This window comes from Chiloscyllium plagiosum, unplaced genomic scaffold (genome assembly GCF_037043375.1).
Source record: "Chiloscyllium plagiosum isolate Xiang-an unplaced genomic scaffold, Cpla_swu_hap1 HiC_scaffold_12, whole genome shotgun sequence".
Taxonomy (NCBI): Eukaryota; Metazoa; Chordata; class Chondrichthyes; order Orectolobiformes; family Hemiscylliidae; genus Chiloscyllium; species Chiloscyllium plagiosum.
The window spans coordinates 72236898-72260177 of NW_028270150.1; the positions used below are offsets into that span (position 1 = coordinate 72236898).

General features: G+C 39.0%; 1 protein-coding gene across 1 annotated transcript in view; it reads right to left on the minus strand.

Annotated features, from left to right (window-relative positions):
* The window catches only part of LOC122555067 (cilia and flagella-associated protein 47-like), a 497478-nt gene that overhangs the window by 96128 nt on the left and 378070 nt on the right, over positions 1-23280 (minus strand). Inside the window, 3 exon segments of the mRNA XM_043700727.2 lie at positions 14077-14172; positions 17584-17740; positions 21320-21424. Coding sequence (XP_043556662.2) covers positions 14077-14172; positions 17584-17740; positions 21320-21424 — 358 coding nt within the window.

Below are 23280 nucleotides of genomic sequence, written 5' to 3' on the forward strand. Positions count from 1 at the left end.
GATCAAACCATTAAATTAATATTCAACAAATATATTCATGTTCATTTGTTAATATACTACAGCATAATTTCCAGATTTAAGATTGGTAATATTTCCTTTATTATCCATGAATTGATTGCCTTTTAATGACTTCCATAATGGTTGGGATTTTATCAGCACAAGTGTGTCTTTCCATGTGAAGTCCATGTTACAATATGACAATGATGTTTTTTTTCTCTCTGTTAGATCGGCTAGTTTCCTTCCTGAAAACAAGTCCAAAAACATTCATGCAAAACTCCTGCAATATCAAGTTTGATGTACTGATCAATGTGCCGAGATGGCTGAAAACTCTCTATTGCTAGGACCTTTCTCTCAACTCTCAAATAGCCAACATTTTAGGGAAGGAAAAAGAAAACACCTTAAAAGACATTCTGAAGATGTACTTGAAGCATGACAGCACAGACTTGAATGATTGGGAGCGGCTTGTTATAAATTCTTCAGAAAGCTGATCCATAAAGCTGTACCATGCCTGCTATTGCAAAGATTTAATAATGAAACCATCTGACTTCAGAGAAGGAAAGAAAAAGAAGCAAATCCTACAGTCAGGGTCACACTACCTTGCGAGAGATCCCTGTCCTTTGTGCTCAAAGATTGTGGATTACCAAATGGTCTATTTGGTCACATTGAGACCCATAGTAACGGTTTGCCACCTTGAATAGATATCCTCAAACACAGGAAAGCCAATTTCGACAGCACCTTGCATAACAAGCCAACTTGTCTGTGCTCTCAGTATCAATTTATCCAAAAACATTTACTAGTCATATCTTACTTGCAATAAATCCCACTCAAATATTATTTCTTTCCTCATTAGTTTTCACTGGTTCTCTATTCCCTATTCTTCAAATTCAAGATCTTATGGTTTGTTTTCCAATTTATCCACAGCCTCCCTAACCCACCTCAAACAACTTTTCCAGTTCTTTAGCAACAAGGATTTGAATCTTAATTCTGGAACTTCAATGTTCTTTTCTATGGTTCATCAAAATCTATCTTTGACCATTTCTATGCTGTGACAGTAACTCAAAAGCTTTGAACGGTGGCAATTTTTACCTTTCCTAAAGTATCTATTTTAGGGATAGATTTTAAATGTGTTGTGTTAAACAGACTTCTTAAACATCACATGAATGCACTGTAACAACCCACATGGTTATATAATTTTGATCATGATAAATGTTATCACTGTTAGGCTTCACCAAAAGGTATTATGAAGATCAGAGTTTGTGGATGTTTTTCACATATTAGTTAGCATCTAGTGTGCATCACAATTGTAAATTATAAAGACTCAATATTCTAAACTTTCTCATTTCTAATGGTTCTCCTAAGCTGACAGATGATAGATAATTTGATAATTTTTTTAAACATGGGCCAGCTGTCAATTCTCTTATGCCCATCACAATGTGAGATTCCATCAATTCAGCAATAGGCTCAATCTTCCATTCCCCCAACGAATCATCCATACAAGAATGTGTTGTCAGGTATTTCACAGTTATGACATTGTAATTTATATCTAAAACTTGCAAAAAATGTAGGTACTCCAATATTTGACAACCCAAAATAGGTTTTATTATAGCCTGACAACTCTGTTAAAAATAATTATGTTGCTCCAACATTCCTCAATACGACATGCATTCTAAGTCATAATTTGACAACCAATAAATGAAAAAAATGAAATTCTCTTTGCAGTATTATCACTTTGCAAGCAGGATTTTGTCATTCCAAAACAGTGAGGAGAAAGTGAGGTCTGCAGATGCTGGAGATCAAAGTTGAAACTTTATTGCTGGAACAGCACAGCAGGTCAGGCAGCATCCAGGGAACAGGAGATTCGACGTTTCGGGCACAGGCCCTGAAGAAGGGCCTGTGCCCGAAACGTCAAATCTCCTGTTCCCTGGATGCTGCCTGACCTGCTGTGCTGTTCCAGCAATAAAGTTTCAACATTCCAAAACAGTATCAAGTTTAGCTGCCGGAAAACCTTTTTAAGTCTTTTGTTTATTGATACTTCTGTGAGTGAGAGGTTTTATAAGATGATTATCTTTTAAAACACCTCTTTGAATTTAAGGAAAAATGGAGTGGAGAGGGACATGCAACCTTCTATTAGTTCTACCCAACGATAAGCCTTTGTGACCTTGTTGCCACTAAGGCAGGGGTCAAAGGACAGGTCCTAGTAAAAGTAAAGTATCAGCTTTTAAACCTGGAAATAAATAAAAGGAACAGCTGGCTTTGATGTCTGTCAGCTTGCAGTCAAATTCACAGCCATGGTTTGGATGGGAGTAAGAATTGTTTTATTAAGCCTCGATGCTAGAAGTCAGTTTGGGGACAGTCAGAAGACTGAAGAAATGACTTTCAACAGACACTAGGAATTATTAAATTGGGAAGAAACACTCCTGTCAGAACCAAGAAACCACTTTGGACAATTTCCTGTAAAGATTACCAAGTGCTTCAGAGGGCATGCTGTAACATATATATGGAGAAAGTGATGACTGTAGATGCTGGAGATCAGAGCTGAAAAGTGTATTGCTGGAAAAGCGCAGCAGGTCAGGCAGCATCCAAGGAGCCGGAGAATCGACGTTTCGGGCATAAGTCCTTCTTCAGGAATGAAGAAGGGCTTATGCCCGAAACGTCGATTCTCCTGCTCCTTGGATGCTGCCTGACCTGCTGCGCTTTTCCAGCAACACATTTTTCAGCTCTGTAACATGTATATGTCATGTGCGTTCTTCTGCCAAGTTAGGATACCCATTCTGTAGTTCAGCGTATTCATTGCTTAATACGTAGTGTTTAGACAATGTTGATTTTAGGATGTTGCAGTAAAATGTGAAATCTTGTTGCAAGGTCCTTTACTTTAGTCACTGGGAATTTAAATCTCTTATGTTTTCAATCTCTGAATGTGGGGTTTTTGCAAGATATGAATCCAGAGGCAAGAAAATAAATATAAAGGAATTTGGCATATTTGAATACATCTGATTTCACATTTATTTTTGCTGTATTCTTTGAAAAATCAGCACGGCTACTTCTGTTGGTTAACCATCTCTGAAGAAAGGCAATTTGCTTGCAATAGTTGACAAAGTTTAGTTTGAAAGTGGTGAAACAGAGTTAGAAGTAGAAACTTAAATAAGTGAAGGTTACTGATGTATCAGCTTAACCTCTGAATCTTGAGAAGAAAATGGTGAATACTATGGATACTGGAAATCTGAAATTAAAACAAAGTGCTGGAGAAACGTATCATCTGTAAAGAGAGAAAAACAGAGTTAACATTTTGGGGTGAAAGAATCTTTTTCAGAACACCTGAGCCTGGAGATGAAAATGCTGAGTCTGATAGCACTCAGGTTGAGTTTTTTAAATTCCAATTATAAATGAAGTAACTTGAGCTGAAAGAGATGAAGGCAACAACTAAATTCACGAGAAAGAGAGATGGGTAGAAAAAAATGAATTTGAGATAGTAAAGCAAATGTGAAAACTTGTTCTTGAATTCCAAAGGGCAAAAGACCAGGAAAACCCCAAGTTTGAAAGAGAAAGCGAAAAAGATCAATGAGAAACTAGAACAAGAAAATTTAGAGAAAAATATTTGAAATTGACAAAAAAATCTTAAATTACATGAATGGAGGGGTTGGCAGGAAAACTTAATGTAAACTCAGATGTAACTTTTTGTTTTGAATTGACACTTTGTACCTCATTTTGTGAGGAAGGAGTTGAAACGTATAATGCATGATTTTAGGAAATTGCTTCAAAGATATAATGACTTCTGGAAAGTTGAATGGTTTTACTGCAAAACGCATTTGGTGGAAAGGCATTAGAAGAGTCCTCATCTCCATCAGACAAACCATTTAGTGATTATCATACAGAGAAAATGATTATTTTTATTGCCTCTGAGTTAGTTCTGCAAACTTGCGGCAAAAGTCTAGAAATCAAAGGAAGCAGTAGAATCACACTTTTGTGGAATTTATGAGAAAAAAGGAAATGATATTTGATAGGAAATACGGGTCTATTGAGATTGAATGAGATTTTGAAAATCTTAGAATGATAATACTCATGGAAGAATTTAAAATTGGTATCCCTTTTGAGATACAGTTAATAAAGTTTCCAAAACAAAGTCAGCTATTGTAATGGCTAATGATTACGAATGGTCGCAAAAACATGTGAATAGCAGTAAGCCTTTGTTTACAAACTCACACAGAAATTTGATAATCATCAGAATTATAGTTAGAGTGAGGAAATTAGCAGCATAGATCAACAATCAAAGCACTGAAAATGGAGGAGTTACAAGCTCAGAGATGAAATATCATTATTCTTATCTGCTAAAGCATGGAAACAAAATTATTATTCTTAGAGAAATTGCTGATGATGGCTGATGGCAGCAATCTCCCTCTGGAAGGTTCATATTATAAAAAGATATTAATGAGTATTAATGGAGGATGTTTAACTCGATAAAGTTAATTTGAAATGTGGTTACATTTCCAGTATTGCAGTTATGTGGACTGTGATTACGTTATTCATTAAAGATGTTGAATTTCTGTTAGGAAATTATCTAGCTGGCTATAAGGAGTGTAACTTTACCATTTCAGTTAAAGCATTTTGTCGAGTAAGATTCATGGTGTCTGGTCAACCATGGCTTGCAGCAACTATCTCTAGAAATCTTCTGCTCTTCACTTAATTACTAATGCATCCAGACTCTTCAGGGCCCAGCATGTGGATTTTACATGGCAAGAAAGTCAGAAGTGTTTGCCACTGCCTGCACATTGTGGCATTTCTACCATTAATGCCAGTTGTAAACCCTAGATGCACACAACTTTGGTTGCTGCAAACCAGGAATTAGATTAGATTAGATTCCCTACAGTATGGAAACAGGCCCTTCGGCCCAACAAGTCCACACCGACCCTTCGAAGAGTAACCCACCCAGACCCATTCCCCTACCCTATATTTACCCCTGACTAATGTACCTAACACTATGAACAATTTTGTGTGGCCAATTCACCCGACCTGCACATCTTTAGATTGTGGGATTAAACCAGATCACCCAGAGGAAACCCAGGCAGACATGGAGAGAATGTGCAAACTCGACGCAGACAGTTGCCCAAGGAGGGAATCAAACCTGAGTCCCTGGCGCTTTGAGGCAGCAGTGCTAACCACTGAGCCACCGTGTCACCGTATTGCCCCTCACAGTGTGATACTTAACCATTATCATTGAGGATATAGCCCATGAAGAAAAACATATATCCTGTTTTGCAGACATGGACCTGGAGGTGTTGATGAACTGGGTGGTGCAGAGGTGGACAGTATTTTTTTCACTGATATTGTAAGAGACCGTGCCACTAGACATAGCCATAATGGATCCAGATAACAGCCCAGGTCAGTACTTTGTCCAAAGATTAGAAGAAACACCCAGCAGTGCAGAAGAATGTCAAATAACTTTCTGTATTGTGCAATGGTAAGTGCCTTCCATCTTCTGTCTGCTACCTTACACTCACAAAACCACCATTGTGTTAACTGAGCCACTGCAAAGGCAACTCACTAAGGCTCGTAAGTTACAACTCTCATATTGCTTCCCTCATGACCACTCAATAGCTCTCACCAATCTCATCCTCCCAAATTAAAAACCTTTCCAGTTCTCTGCACTCAGTGGGAACATAACTGGAGGCATAACTGGGAAGTTTGCAGACACTAAAGTTGGCTGGTTAGGTGGTAATGAAGACAATGGCAGTCAACTGCAGGATGACATTAATGGCTTGATTGAGTGGGCAGAGAAATAACAAATGGAATTAAAGAGAAGTGTGAGGTAATGCATTTGGGACGGGCAAACAAAGCAAGACAACACAAAATAATCAGGGGAGTATTGAAAGGGATGGAAGAAGTGAGATATCTTGAAGTACATGTTCACAGTGCCTTAAAGGTAGCTGGACAGATAGATAAGGTACTAAAGAAGGCAAAAGAGATACTTTCTTTCATTAGATAAAGTATTTAATATAAAAGCAGAGATGTAAAGCTGGAAATATACAAGATACCAATTAGACCACAGCTGGAGTTTTGTGGACAGTTCTGGTCACCACCTTACAGAAAGGACATAATTGTCCTTGAGAGAGAACAGAGGAAACTTACAAGAATGTTACCAAGATTTGAAAATTACAGCTCTGATGAAAGATCGGATAAGCTAGGGTTATTATCCTCAGAACAGAGGAGGCAGAGATGCACGAAACATTGAAGGTGCAGAGGACAGGCAAGATCTGTTTAATGGTAGAAGTATTAGAGAGGACATGAGGAAAATCATTTTCGGCAGAGAGCATAGGTGACTGGAGTTCATTGCCCAGTTTGGTGGTTGAGGGGGGAGCCTCAGCTCATTTAAAAGGAAAATGGATATTCACCTGAAATGCTGTAACCTGCAAGACTGTAGACCAGGTGCACGGAAATGGGATTAAAATGGGCAGCTAGCCTAGTCAGCTGGTACAAACGCAATGGATGGAATCACTTGGTGAGTGGGAAGACAATAAGTGAATATAAAAAAATTTGTGAATGAGCTAAAAGGAAGATCAGGAGTTTTTGACTAGTTACCAGCATAATCTTAAAGTTGTTAAAATGTCTAAAGTAGATTTTATTCAACAGAAGAATGAAGAATTTGCCTACCAAGAGGCATTGTCAAACCCACACCTTCTGGTCAACAATAAAAACAGAAGTTTCTAGAAAAGCTCAGCAGGTCTAGCAGCCTCTGTGAAGAGAAATCAAAGTTAATGTTTCAGGTCCAGTGACCCTTCCTCAGAACTCAACTTCTGATAATGAACTGAAAACTTAAGTAATGGGAATGAACTAAAAGATAAAAGTTGTCCTCTTTAACTGCAGGCTTAGGACAATTCTGATGTGTGATTGATTAGAGTCATAGAGATGTACAACACAGAAACAGAAGCTTCAGTTCAACTCATCCATGCTGACCAGATGTCCTAAATTAATTTAGTCCCATTTACCAGCACTTGGCCCATATCTCTCTAAACCCTTCCTATTCATATACACATCCAGATGCCTTTTAAATGTTATAATTGTACCACCCTCCACCATTTCATCTGGCAGCTCATTCCATATACGCACCATCCTCTGCATGAAAACGTTGCCCCTTGGGTCACTTTTAAATCTTTCCCTTCTCACCCTAAACCTATGCCCTCTAGTTCTGGACTCCCCCACCCAGGAGAAAGACCTTGGCTGTTCACCCTATCTATATCCTTTGTGATTTTATAAACTTCTGTAAGGTCAGCCCTCAGCCTCCAACACTCCAGGGAAAATAACCCCAGCCTATTCAGCCTCTTCCTATAGCTCAAACCCTCCAACATTGGCAACATCCATGAAAATGCTTTCTGACCCCTTTCAAATTTGACAACATCTTTCCTATAGCGGGGAGACCAAAATTGAATCCAGTATTTCAAAAGTGGCCTAACCAATGTCCTGTACAACCACAACATGACGTCCCAATTCCTATTCTCTTGAGACTTTCTTTTCAGATTTGTACACTAAAATACCTGCAAAAGATCATGGAGACCAGGTACTAACACTGGGAAGCAGTGGTTCAAATATCGTGTTGAATGGTGAAAACCCTTTTGAAAACGTCGTTCTTGCCAAGATTAACCCATCTAAAAAAAAATACAATATTCTAACCTAGGATATAGGAAACTGTCAAAAGATGTGGAATGAGAAAGAAGATTTACTGTGATGAACAATGGAAAATAAAACCATCAGTAGTAAAATGAACTCTCATCTTCAAGGGACAAGTTCTAAAACTCATGCAACTGAACTCTAAATGTCACATGCAGTTGTTATTACAGGATTACAAGGCAAGGTTTTATAATGAAATAGGACAGGAGAAGACAGAATATTTCTTATATTTTAATGAGTAACTTTGGTTTTAAGGTATTAGAAATATTATACTTTAATAGTGCTGTAGAAAGTTGTCATTGTAGTAATTTTTCAGTTTCATGAGTGAGCTGCTATGAGCACAGGCCAACTATTTAACTGTACTTTTTAAAATTCAGGATCGATTGATTTGTCGAGAGGGTCATGGAAACTCGTACTAGTTTTGCCCAGTGATAAACCTATCTACCTTGGTTGCTATGGGGTTTCAGGAAGTCCTGTTGAAAATCAATTGCCAGTTTTCACACCAAAGCACCAAGAAAGGAATCGCTTGCCTTGCTGTGGGAACGCTCACAGATAGGAGAAAGTGAGGTCTGCAGATGCTGGAGATCAGAGCTGAAAATGTGTTGCTGGAAAAGCGCAGCAGGTCAGGCAGCATCCAGGGAACAGGAGAATCGATGTTTCGGGCATAAGCCCTTCTTCAGGAATGAGGAAAGTTTGTCCAGCAGGCTAAGATAAAAGGTCGGGAGGAGGGACTTGTGGGAGGGGCGTCGGAAATGTGATAGGTGGAAAGAGGTCAAGGTGAGGGTGATAGGTCAGACTGGGGTGACCTCTCCGCCCCCACCCCAGTCTGACCTATCACCCTCATTCTTCCTGACCTCTCCGCCCCCACCCCAGTCTGACCTATCACCCTCATTCTTCCTGACCTCTCCGCCCCCACCCCAGTCTGACCTATCACCCTCATTCTTCCTAACCTCTCCGCCCCCACCCCAGTCTGACCTATCACCCTCATTCTTCCTGACCTCTCCGCCCCCTCCCCAGTCTGGCCTATCACCCTCATTCTTCCTGACCTCTCCGCCCCCACCCCAGTCTGACCTATCACCCTCACCTTGACCTCTTTCCACCTATCACATTTCCGACCCCCCTCCCCCAATTCCCTCCTCCCGACCCTTTATCTTAGCCTGCTGGACAAACTTTCCTCATTCCTGAAGAAGGGCTTATGCCCGAAACGTCGATTCTCCTGTTCCCTGGATGCTGCCTGACCTGCTGCGCTTTTCCAGCAACACATTTTCAACACTCACAGATAGTCAGATTCAGAGGTCCTGGAGGTGAGAGCAAGATGGTTCAGGGATTTGCAGAAGTATGAAATAAATTACTTTTGAAGGACGTTATGACTCAGTGAAATGTGCAGAAGCAAGCCATATGGAAGCTGGGACTAATTTTAGAATACTTCTTGTTAAGATTAAAATTCTGTAGTAAAGTGCAAATAATGCATAAGCATAATGTGGGATTTTAGTCATGTGAAGAAGGGGTAGGCGTCTTTTCAGCAATTTCTGTGTTAGTTGCCTGATGTTTAGTTAATGTTGAGTTTAGTTTGTTCGCTTGTACCTTGCTATGAGCTAAAGTCACCATTGTCCTATGCAGACCATAGGGTTGCTCATTAGAGAGAGACCACCAGTGATGTTTTAACCTGAGAATCACCATGCCTCAGGCAAGGGAAGAGGTTGAAAGAAAAAAATGACTTTCATGGTAACCTCAGCCAATGCAGGAGTTGAATTCACACTGTTGGTATTGCAAACCATCCATCCTGCCAGCTCAGCTAACCAACACCCTACTATAACTTCCTTCTAATAATAGCTTCTAACCTTTTCCCTGTGACAGATGATAAGCTAACTGTATTTCCTGTTTTCTGTCTCTTGCCTTTTTTGAATAAAGTAATCATACTTGCTCTCTTCTAATCTAATGTCACATCCCAAATCAAGGGGATTTTGGAAATTTAAAACCAATTCATCAGTTATCTCACGAGCCACTAACAATTGTCAGCCTACAGTTTCAACAATTTATTCAGTACCCCGTCTCTGGTGATTGCAATTTTCCTGACCGCCTCATCCTTCCATTTCCGGATTTATTATCGCTTCTGGAATGTTTTAATGTCATACTATGTTTAACATTTCCAAATCATCACAAATTTTGAGGCCATTTCTTGGAATTTTCTTACTTGCTAGAATGCATCCATTCTGTGTATTCAAATTGTAAGTGAGAGGTACTGTATCTCTATTAACCTATCCTTAATCTATTTCGCTAATTCATTTCAGCCAGCTCTGCCCTTAGAATAACCTTATTTAAATTTAAAGCAAAAGTCTTGGACCCACACATCTCTCCCTCAAAGTGAACATAAATTTTAATCACATTATGGTCACTGCTACCAAAGGGCAACTTCACTGAGATGATTAATTGCACAATATAAGATCTATTAGTCCATTCTCTGATTGGCTCGAAACATGTTTGTACAAATAAGTACCCCAAAAACATTCTATGAGTCCTCATTTAGGTAATCTTTTGCCCACAAGTCTTCTCTATGTAGATCTAAATGTCGATCCCATGATTACTGCTGTGCCTTTATGAAAAACTCTAATTATTTCTTCCTTTATGCTCCACCCAACTATATAGTTACTGTTAAGAGGCCCGTTCACCACTCCCTGAACTAACTTCTTGCCGTTATCATTTCTTATTTTGACACAACTATTTCCACATCTGGATTTCCTGAACTTGAGTACCTTTTACCTTTTCCTGTCAATAACTAGCATCACCATCCCTTCACCTTTCACCGTTTGTCATTCGTGAATTTCCTTACCCTTCAAGATTCAGATTCAATTCCACATCAAACTTTTTTAAAAACTTACCTTTTCACTTCATCTATTTCAGTTTGATGAATGACTGCCCTTTGGTACAAAGAATTTTGGCGAGTTTCTCCCTTCTTCAAGTGTTGCAGTGTCTATGGTTCAGACTCCAGCTCAAATTCTGATCTGAAGCTGCTTGAACTTTGCACACACTTGCTGCAGATGTGTTCGCTCTGGATCAAACTGGTATCCAAGAACTCACCCTTGTTGCAACCGTGATACGTAACCTGACCTATCATCCTTGATGTGTTCTAAGCAGCTGTTAAATTATTTTGTTCAACTGGATATTTAGTTATGACTTTACATATTTTACTGGCCTTACCAGAAGTTGCTGCACAATGTTGAATCTTTGGAAATAGAACAGACCTCAATCAATTATCACATAACTAGCTTCTTTTCCTGCAGCAGAGTAAGAATCAATTGCTGAGGCTGAAAACAATTTAGGAAAAGCAAAGGCAATAGAACATTTCTTTCCCTTCCTCCCCTCACCATATTTAATCACTTCTTTGGCGCCATATTCTAAGTTGCATTCAAGTCCCTCCACAGATGCTGCCAGACATGTTTGGTTTCTCCAGCACTCAGTGTTCTTATTTCGAATATCCAGTATCCAGCATAATTTGCTCTTTATCTTTTTTGAAACCTATGGATGCATGTTCCCTACAAGACAGTCTTGAAAAGATGTTAAGGATCACCTTGACGAGCTGTCACCTGTATGACAACTTCCACTGCAGTATTAGCGCTATGGATGTCCAAGACAAAGATCACCTTCGTCCCTGCGAAACTGAGCATTCCAGCGAACGGGAGAATACAGCTGCAGCGCCAGGTCTCTCATACCAGCCTGCAGCCACAGCTATACTCCAGCTCACGAAATATTTTTTCTCCTCACCAGTCATTACCTCAAACCTGCACAATTACCATTTCAGAACAACCTAAACTCAATCTAAAATATTCATGCCCACAATTCCAAATAGGGAGATACCAATAAATCAGCTTAATTTCAGCAGAAATCCCAGCAGTTCTCAGCTATTAGAGCATTTATTCTACACATATTAGATTCCATTTAGGGTTTAAATTGCTTTTCATTTTACAGCTAAGATTTTTATTACCATATTCTGGAAAGGTCACCACGGGAAATAACATGAGATTGGCCTAAGAGGGGCATAATCAAGCTATGCTCTGATCCAACTGCTTTCAATGATAACATAGGAAGGTTGGCTATAGAGCACAAGTACCAGAAACTTGCTAGTCTCTGGAGATCACTGAGTATGATTCACAATTTTCATTGAATGTTGGAAAACTGCTGAAGGGAAGAAATTGTATTCAGGAGAATAATTAAGTTTGCATTTAGAATCCACATCTGTACAGATTCTCTTGGAGCAATCATGGGGTTGGAAAGCTAACCACCAGAATTCCAGTCCAAAACATTGCCTTAGAAGATCTCATTCCTTCATGCAGTCATTTTTGTTTCAGTCAGATTCTCATGGAGCTGAATGCAATTTGTGGCATGGAGAAAGTGGAGTTGGTGGGGAAATAGGGGTATTTAGGGTATAGGGAGTATGGAGGTATGTGAATGCAGGAGAGGGAGCGAGGGGTATGGACATGGGGAATGGGATGGGGGTACAGGACACAAACATGTGGGAGGGCTGGGGTATTGGGGTGTGAAAAGGGATTGTGGGGAGAGGAGGTATCTGAGCTCATTTCCTTCCATTGTTGAAAAGAGCACTCAGTTCTGACATTAGAGCTGAAATTCACAAGGACTTTGAGCATGCTGTGAAGTATGGTTGAATGTTTTTGCACATAGTGAAGGACAAAGAGCCATTTCAAACACAAAGGAAATCTAGTCCAAAATATCAAAAATAACATTCAAGCTATATCGTATAGCATTTATCTTTTTCTTCTAATTTCTGATTGAAATCCTACTTAAGTCGTCATGTTATCCATTTTTGACAAGAATAAATTAAACTATTTATTTTTTGTTAGCATTATTTAATTCAACCTGCACAGAAAATATTTTGGCAAGGAATCCTATACTTATATAATCTTGTTTTTCTCTTGTTTATTTCCTCAATGTCCCTTTGCTTCACTTGTTCTTCTTTCACTCATTCTATGTCATGTTTTCCCTAATTTTCAGAATTCACAAGTTCAGATTCCAACTCCATAATGAAATAGCCACTGAATTCTTTGATAGTGTTTGTCAAGATCACATAATAAATACACAGAAAGAAACCATCATCAATCCATAATGATCCCACACTCTTCACCACAAAATCCAACTGTTTCTGAAATTAGCATACTCATACATTCATGCATGTAGAACAGAAATGTTTAACATTAGTAATCATTGCCATTTGTTATGAAATTACAAAAGTGACAGCCAGGAAAATACTTGTTGATAAATTAAGCCAACTCCATAGCTTGATGGCTGGACCATCATTGCCAAACACTTCTTCCCCACTCTGACTTTAATCATCGCTGTGCCATCCACCCCCCACCCCCCCACCCCCCGCAACCCAAACCTCAAAACCATCCCTACAGCTATGTAACTTCTTGAGGAAGTTGGAAATTCCAAATCCAAACACTATAAAATTCCTCTCCAATCCCAAAAAAACCCATAAGACTATCATCCTTCAGATGATCAAAACCAAGACCAGGTTGAAGTGATGCCCAACTTGAATTGTTCCATCAGTAGTGGCTACGCAATTTAATTGTCAAGGACCTTAGCTCTGGAATTCCTATCCTAAATTTCTCTAGTTGTATTCCTTAAAATATGCCTTGTTTACTAAGCATTTGATCATTTACCTGAATATCTCCGAATACAGTTCAGTAACAAATTTTGTTTGATAACCATTCTATGAAGCATCTTTGGGTGTTTTACAACATTAAAGGTGTTACATGAATACTTGTTGTTATACCCATGTTTACACCATTATGCAAGATCACAATCTTTATCAAAGAAACTTAGTAATAATTTTAAAAGTTCAATAGATTAATAAAAACTCCATTGAAGTTTTTATAGATATTTGGACAATTCAAACTTTAGTTGTCCTTGGGAAAATAAACATTCATTCAATGTACGATAAACCTGTAATAATAAACATATGTATCCCGGTTTACGTAGGACTTGAACATAGGACATAAGAAGTAGAAACAAAGAGTAGGATGTTCATCCTTTAAGACTACTCTGGTATTCTACAAGATCATTCAGTTAAATTTGACATAGCACATTATACCAACAAAACGATTATAATCAAACCTGTGTGAAATATGACAGTGCCAAAACTATAACAATAAAGCTAAACATGCAAAAATGTTTTAAATTTGCATAATTAACAGAACAGCTAGTTTTATGACTTTTGGTTCATGCTGGAAGACTTCCATATGCATGGAGTTTTGCTTTTTCAATATTATAGCTTGACACAGAGTGCTGCTACTTAACAAATAGATACACAATTAAATAATTTCAGATGCCATGTATGAAGCGCATGTAGATTTGAAAATTACAATATTTGCTCTGCTGTTGGAAGACTTGGCCATTCATTACCTTGATTTTGCTTCAGTGGAATGCAGAAAACAGACTCTTTGTTTGAGCATTGTAGCAGATCTGAAGGACACTGATGGTGCATGACCTGTTCACTACCTGAACAAATGCAGATTAGAGATTAAAAAGCTTTTACAATTCACCTTCATTTCAAAGAAAAGAATCAATGACACTAATGTATTTTCTTCTCTTATATCACACCAAAATTAGCTATAAATTAGCATACGGTGGAATATTTTACAATGCAAGTCAGAATTCTAGACAGAATACTTTATTTAGAAAGAAAAGAAAACCAGTTATTCTGCAATCTTCCAGGTTGACAAAAGATGTGTGATATTTGGTCCAATTGAAAATACATGTGCAATCCATATTTGAATAATTGAATTGAATATAAGCATTTCTGCAATATTGTCAATGTAAAAACAGAAATGGTTATTTTTTAATGATGTTTCTGCACAAATGAATTATTTTGTGCTTCTAAATCAACATAATTACGTTTACCTCTTTATTTATTATTCAAATTAGATGTGCAATGACCACAATAATATTTGTAGCATTTTTATCATGACCTTGCCAACTAACAAAAAAAGTAACATTGTGAGTATGTTGTATCATTGTTAATGAATATTTAAAAAATCCAGTTCCCACATGGCTTAGTTCTTTCAAGAATTGTTTCCAGCTCTTAATTACATTTGTAATAAGAAATATTGACAAAAATCCAAACATAGTCCTTTGGAATTTGGGGAAATGAATATGATTCAGAATGGCTTTGGATTAAAGTCATTCCTTGCAATACTTTCAGAATGGAGATTCTGTGACACAGTGGATAGCACAATGTCAAAAGCATTAATTCCAAACCCAGGATTTGATGGTCAAGTCCATCCAATGAATTTATGTTCATAACACAGCCAAATGGATTGAGTATCATCGTGTAAATTCTTCTAATACATGGCAATGACAGGCAGTAAAAATGGGAGAGACTCCTAGTCAGCCATGTGATGAAAAAAAATTGGACTTTCTACCAATACCCATAGCTCCAGGCTATAATATGCATACAAGAAAATAAAGGTAAAACACTGTAGATGTAAGAATCTGAAAGAAAATAGGATGTCCTGGAGAAACTCAGTAGGTATGGCAACATCTGTGGAGAGAAAAATAGGGTTAATGTTTCAAGTCTGAAGACTATTGATTCCAAAGAAGAGTGAATTCATACTCAAAACATTGTGTGTTTCTTTGAAATTTCTTCACCATCTATTGATGCTTAAATGTAAAGCATTATGTTGCAAACAAGGCTCCTTGGATGACTTGTTGTTTTGGTTGGCTCAATAGATGGTTGACGTCATATTTGTATCAATAGCCAGGGTTTGACCCAATCCAGCTGGGGTTGGCTTTGGCCCCCAACCCTTGCCATTGTTGTAATTTTGAGAGTCGGACCTGTCATTGGGCTGGGAACTGAAAAAGATGATTCAGAATAAAATGCACTCAATCCAATGTACAGTTTCGATAGTCACTCTTTCTTCTTCCCAAAGATTTTCATATTGTCTCTTATTGTTATAACTGAATATTTGCACCTTTGAATACAGTATTTGTGGAAGTTTTTTGTCAGCAATTTTGTTTCTGTGCAAACTCTTCTGAAGTCACTGGCAACATGCCACAGCACTATTCCACAGGCAGAATCAACCTTCCAGGACCTTGCAATAATATAGTTAGAACAAAGGGCTAGATTTTCTCATTTGTAATTGATGCATGGTGGCAAATGAGTTTCATGGCATTCAGTCCACCATGGCCAAGGTAAATACTCTCACATAATTTTCTGCTTTTGACCTCATTATTTATGTAATTGAGATGCTAATCACGTTTCTCAGGGAACCTCATGGTGAATGAGACAAAAATGCTTGCCACCAGCGAAATCTTCCGGTCTTTGTCACCCATTTTAAAGTCCAGTTCCACACCGCTTGAGATGCTGCAAGGCAGGAACAACCCTGCATGGGGTGGAGGAGGGGGGGTGGCTGTCCTGTTCCCTCAGCCTCCAATGCTCTAGCATAATCAAACCAGTTTGTTTAACCTCTCCTTCCAGCTAATCCACTCCAATCCAAGTAACGTCCTGGTAAACCTCTTCCGCAGCCTCTCCAAAGCATTCCCATCCTTCCTATAGCACAACATTCAAACCTTCACACTGCAGTCTAAATGTGAACTGCCCAAAGTATTAGAAAGTTGCAGCATGACTTGCCAACTTTTAAATTCAGTGCTCTGACTGATGATGGCAGGGAATGCCACATGCCTTGTCGACTTGAGTGTATGATGATATTTTAGTCGAGTGCAATTTGAGCCTACAACTTGATAGAGACTGAAGCTTAAACCCAGCACCTTCAACCACTCAACCACACTACCAGTGCTGTTCAGATATCAGCTGTACCCTCTCCCTTGTTTCTTTTGTACCTTTTGCACTCGGCGATCGCCCAAACTGCTTAGACCTGTCAGCTTTACTTGAATAAGTCATGACACAAGTAACTATAATTGTTTAAAGCCATATATACTGTACCCCGAGGTAGAGGAAGGAAAGAGTACAGCTCACCAGGTACCCGCCTCCTATACGTGGTCGGCTTTCTTGATTGGGATTAAAGTTATTTGGAAACGTGAATTTAATTCAAGCAATTTATGGTATTACTTAGATGAAAATGTACACAGATTGGCATCCTGCAGCCTGCAGGCAACATACATGACCAGTCACCTGTAGGGGTGGAACTTAATTGAAGTTTTTCTCAACAAGAATGTGATCTTTTTGCCTCCTAGCAGGTTAAGTTCCCACAGCTGCCATTCTCCTTGGCATGGCGGGGAATAGAAAGTTTTGTCAAGGATATCTATCTTTTAAAACAAAGATGTAAGTTTTTTTTCTCCCTCTCAGTGTCATTACTCTATGGAATTCACCAGAGACAGTGCAAGCTTGGGGTCATTTGACTTATTCAAGGCTGAGTTAGAAAGATCTTTGACAGATAAGGGAGTCAAGAGTTGTGGGGTTACACAAGAAACTGGGATTTGAGACCACAACCAGATCAGGAATACACAGCACCCTCCGAGTACTATGTCCCAAAGTAACAATCCAGGTAAGTAATGTTAAACTTTCCAAAGTCTTCAATTGTAACTCAGAGACATTCACAGAGGGTCATGGGGAGAAGGGAATTGTCTACTGGAAGTTCACATTTCCTGGGTTTACCCCCCCCGTGTTCATGCATCAGGACCTCCAAAGGATCCGATTTCCACCTTTGCTTGATGATCTGAAGACCAGAATATTTGGTACAAAAATTATTCATCTATTTGAAAAAAAAAATTGAAGTATTTAAGAGTGTGAAATATTTAATATTTAACTCTAGCATGGTTTGCAAACTCATGTATCTTAAAAATGTGCTCAGCTACAGTTACTAGCTACTAATGGCTAAAAACCATTTGATAATTACTTAACACCAATGAACATTCAATAAAACAAACAATACTCTAAATTGAGGTCATCACCTGTCATCAGCACATCCACCAGAAGGAACTCATTAGTTGGATTCTCAAAAGGCACAATAACTGATGCATGAGAGTTGACACATGCACTGACACTGACAGGGTCCATCTGCTGCGGAAGCAAGCCTACTCCTGACAAATTAAATGTCCACTCTTCGAACTGTTGAAAGAGTGTAAAACTGTTAGCCGCATACAAAATATGCAAATAACTGTTCACTGACTTAGAACAGAAGTTTCAAGCCATTTGTAATTAGTGATTCATAATGCTCAATAAACAGGAAGCAGATTGGAAGCTCCAATGTTAGCAACTGGCCAGCAGAATAAAAGAAATCTGCACAAAGAACTAAATTAAAAAGATGCTTATTGTCTTAAAGATTCAGGTAAATTTTCCCGTCAAGTATGGAGACTGAAGAAATATACTTGAATGCATTTCAATTCCATGTACATTCTATAAGGGTGGACAAGGTAAGTGTAGCAACTAATCCAATGCACATATCATACTTGCCTGGTGTCAGCTGTGGCTCAAGTGCCTCAGAATCTAAAGATTGTGGATTCAAGTCCCATACTGGAAACTTAAAAAAAGTTCTAAGCTGACACTCCACTTCCGTACCAGGGGAGTGCAGACAGTCAGAGGGGGCTTCCTTTGGATGAAATGTTAAGCTGAGACCTCATTTACTTTCTTTGATGGACATACAAGGTCCCGTGACAGTACTTTGGAAAAGAAGAAAGGGAGACTTGTCCTAGGTCTCCTGAGCAATATTTAACCATCTACGAACACCATGAAAATACATGATCTAGTCATTATCACATTTCTGTCTGTGACAGCTCGCTGGATATAAAATTGCTGTTGCTTTTCTTCTGTTAAAACAGGTTCATGATAACATTGACCAGTATCATGTCAAAATCTGAAACTGGAAGGGCATTAGTGGGCTAAGAATACTATCATGGATATTACTGGCTCTTCAAAGAAGACTCACCAGTCTGCTTCCTTAAGATCCACTCCAATGTGTGTCAGAAGGCAAGGTATAATCCCAGCTTACTTCAATGCTATAACTGAAACACTATAGGAAGCTACTCTGTTTGGAACACAAAGTTCTAAACCCATCCACCAATGATCAAAATACATGGGGCATGACAGATCCAACCCCAAATGTCTGCAGAGGAAAGGGCAAGGAGCCAGTCCTCCAGTCTAAGTCTGGACCATAACTAAATGCAAGAGGGAAACCATGTCGCTTGGGAAGGAAGTGAGGTCCCATTAACAGCGAGGTCCTGGGTGCTGGCAAAGGATGATGTCCAGGAGTGGGGAATGCATTTTTTTTGTCAATGCTGTGTGGGGCATTGAAGGGCTGTGTTTAATCCTTTTAGTAGCTTTTTTTTTGGAGTGTGGGGGAAAAGAAGAGGGTGGTGGCTATAGGATCTGCCAGGAGATGGGGCCTCCATAAGGATATTGGCAGGAACGCACTATGGAACCACAAGGGATCTGTCGGGACACAAGAAGACAGCAAAGGGACTTGGAAAAACAAAGGGGCAGGGAGACTGTAGGAAGGGAACTAACAATGAACACGGAGATGGCACAAGGGATATTTGATGACACAGGAAGATACAATGGGACAGAAGATAGACATGGGAAGTACAAGGGGGCTCTGGGGAGCTAGATTGTGCAGCAAGTGGATGGGGCTGATATAACACAAACACAAAGGGGCCAAACAGGGGGAGTCATAGGAAAATCTGTTGTGAGATCGGGGGCTTCAGCAGGCTGAGGGAGGGGGAGACAGGGAACCTGCAATAGGGTGGGGAGAGGTAGGAAGGTGGCAAGGGGACTGGGAGGAAAATGAGGAGTCAATCAAGGGGCTAAGAGAGAAATGATGAGGGTGCAGGGATGAGGTTACATGTGAACTGGGAGGAAGAGGGAAGGTAAAAGGCAAATTTGAGAGAGAGGGGATTTCTGTAGCAGGTCTGGAATAGAGAAGGACTCAAAGGAGCTCAGAGACAGAGGGAGGCTTCTAGATGTGGGAGGCAGGCTTCAATACAGGAAAAGAGGCGGCAAAGGAACACCGAGCTAACTAGGAAAACATAAAATCACAGAGGTAATGAATGATTTGCAAATGAATGGATTATCTCTAGCCTAAAGCTGCATATATTCATGAATGGCTGCATGGGGAAGATTGTAGCAAATATTATTGTAATGAATAATGTTGTTAAATGTAAATATGAGAATGAGATCTGAGATGCAGTAGAAAGAGTAGTAATGGTCTGTTTAACATATTTCAGCCTCATGAATATATGATGGAAATACATTGGCAGCAACCTCACCCAGTTTTGTGAAAGGTGTGCTCATAATGGTTCCATTTTTATGCAAAAGAATTTCAGTTATTTTGAAAGAACCATTTGGTAACATATGCTTCTTGCCTTATGTCAATTTAAATTCTGTGGTCTTCAGGAAATTAACATTTTGTTGGGGAAATTTGGCTTTAAATTTAGATTGATAAATTGAGAATATCGATGAATTCTTCTAATTCTGCTTCTGGGTGAGTCCAAATGCTGTATGCATCAACACAAGTACAGAAGGTAATGTTGTATGTGATTCCTAATAAAGGAGGTTGAGGATAATTTTATTTGCACAAGATGTAAGCATTTTTTGGCAAGACCAATATTTGTTGCCCATTCCTAGTTCCCTTGAACTGAGTGACTCTCTAGGCCAATTCAGAGGGCAGTTAAGAATCTGTTGATTCTGTTGATCTGGAGTGACATGCAACCCAGACCAGATTGGGACAGCAGATTTTCCTTCCTTCAAAGTCATGAGTGAACCAAATAGGTTTTAAAGCAGTAACAGTAGTTATAATAGTTCTCATTAAACTTTTTTTGAAATGGAATGCCTGAAAACCAAAACAATCATTAAGGGGAACCATTGAGAAAAGCTGTCCCAACAGCCCCCAGTGTTTAGGAAGTTCCACAAGGAACTTGAGCAAGTAACGTTCTGACACTGATAGCAGACACAAAGTTACTTCATTCTGAAATTTTGCTGCATTTTAGTGAACACAGTTCTTCAGAGTAACATGACTTCATGATCTAGAGATCTGAGTTCATTTTTGTCCATGTTTGTGACCTTTGAGAGTTGAAACTTGTTCAGAGAAACATTTTTTTTAAATGAAAATAAATAGAAATCTATGTGAGAAGGATGAAGGAAAAAGGACTTAATCTCATATACAGCATGATACAGTGTTTCGCAAGACTTGCTAGATTCATATGGAAACCAGCAGTTTTAAAACTGCATAATAAGTTAGACGGACTATTCTGAAACTTTCCAGAGATTCTAAAGCACCCATCATACAAAGGAACGAAACTGGATATAGAATTCTAGATAAGGCTGAATGAAGATCTTGGATAAGGACACCACAGTGCTTTTTTTGGACTTACTGGATCATATAAATATTATAGACAAATATAGCATAAAATTGAAAATTTTGTACTTAATAAGGCAGGAAACATTTGTGGAGAAAGGCAGGGTTAATGCTGCAAATTGATGATGTTTTGTTTGGAACATTCTCTGTTATTCTGATTTCCAACAGCTTTTCTTTTTATCCTAATGCTACCTATGTTTTTGCTGCATCCTCACATCACTAAATATGAACCTTTTGAGACTCATCTTGTATAACACAGATCTCTCTTGCTTTTAGTTTCTCTTAACCCTTCCTCCGATCATTAATTATAGATGATGATGAGAAATGAGAGTACATACCTGAGAACACTTAAAGATAATAGTTGCACAATGATCGTTTTTTCCCAGTGTTAACGGAGAGAATTGAAAAGGTACTTCAAGCGTAGACTGAGGATTCACAACTAACTGTAAACAGGAAGGAATCAAAACAAAATCAATACTGAGCTTTATGGCCTAGTTCCTTTATCGTGCTATGCTTACAGTACGGACATTATTGTGAGTTTAGTGGAGGCTGATGTTTAAATACTTTGTGGTCAGTCACCAGAGAAGGGCTTTTAGGACCAAAAGCATTAGAATTTGTTCACAGAATCTCAGAATTTAGAATTTTTTTTTGTTTATTATTTTGAAAACCTGAATCTTCCATAGGTGAATGGTACGTGAGACCACTGGGAAATAAACTAAGACCTGATATGGTGAGTTTCCAGTTGAGCCATGAATTTCTTTTAGAGGCTGTGCAGAAAATATTTCACATCATTTTTTTAATATCTGTGTTAAATTTCTTAAAGTATTCATCAAATCAAGTTCAGCTTGCTCATGAGTAAGTTAAATTAGACCACATGTGGTGGTATCATCTTCCTGGAATATTTTTATGCTTTACAGATACAATGTGATAATTCACAACAGATGGCATTTGAGAAAGAAACATATTTTACACTGACGTCATAATGCTCTGTGTCTTCTGCTACAGCTGTGCATTTATTGCATGCACGTTAAGCCTTTCCAACTACTTAAGGAAAAATGCTGCAGCCTCATGATTTGATTGAAAATAATTATATGGGTGGGCAGTTAAGACAGTGCAACCTCCCCTGCATAAGATCACACAGACAACTTGGTGTTCATGCTTGTGTGCTGTTCATAACCTCCACATCTGTTTGGAAGGATACGAAAATGTGGGTGTCGCTTAGACCTTGAAAGATAACCTGTGTCCTGCTCGTCTCGAATTCTTTGTAGTATCGTAGGGATCATGGCCTTTTTCTGAATATCGAGTGAAAGCTAGGGATAAGTTTAGCTTTTAACATCAAGGGCGAGCAACGTGTGATTTCTAGTTTCACCTTTCGTGATATAAGAAATGTAGCAGAGCAGAAACAGAGGTGCAAGGAACCCCTCCAGTTTCTACTCAACCTCAGACAAGTTTTGATCTCGCCCTTTATAAGGGGAACTGCGTTGATTGCAGAAAAAGATTTTTCAGCAAAAATGGATGCAGGTGTTGTCGAGTAAACTGAAGCAGCTTTTCAAAACTATCCACAAGCAGTGAACAGGAGGAAGGAGATGTTTATTCCCTTCAGAGGGTAGAAAACCTTACAGCCAAAACCTCCAAAGACAGTGAGAACATGTATCTAAAGAGATAACTGGCAGAAGCCCAGCTCCAAACTTGGCTGGAACACCAAATGTCACATCATGACCTATTCAGGTAAGAATCCCAGAACGTAGTCCTTGGAAATATTTGCACCCCATCTGCACCATCACAATTCAAATATCTTCCTCTCAATTCCCTTCAAGCTTTGACAGACATATTGCCTGACCTCTTTTCCCTCTGATGCACAATCTGTATTTCATCACTATTGGAATCTTCTTAAACCTCACAATCTCGGACAAGAGTTTTGAAGTTTAAGTATCTCTGGACAGGAAGCCAATATATGTCAACAAGCACTGAGGTGATTAGGACTGCTGGCAATTGCTAAAGGCAGCAGAATTTTCAATCAGCTCAATTTACTGCGGTTGCAGCTAGGAGATTAGCCAGGAGAGCATTGAAAAGTCAAGTTCAGAGGTAACAAAAGCAGAAATGTGAAATTAAGCCGACGATGAACTGAAGCAAAAGACAGAAGTGGAAGTAAGTGATCTTAGTGCTGTTGGGGCAAGTGGAAGCTGATCAAATATGACACCAAGATTGTAAACAGACTGGTTCAGCCTCAGACAATGGCCAGAGAGAGACAGAGAAAGACTCAAGGTCAGGAAACTAAAATTATAGTGTGGAAGGGCTG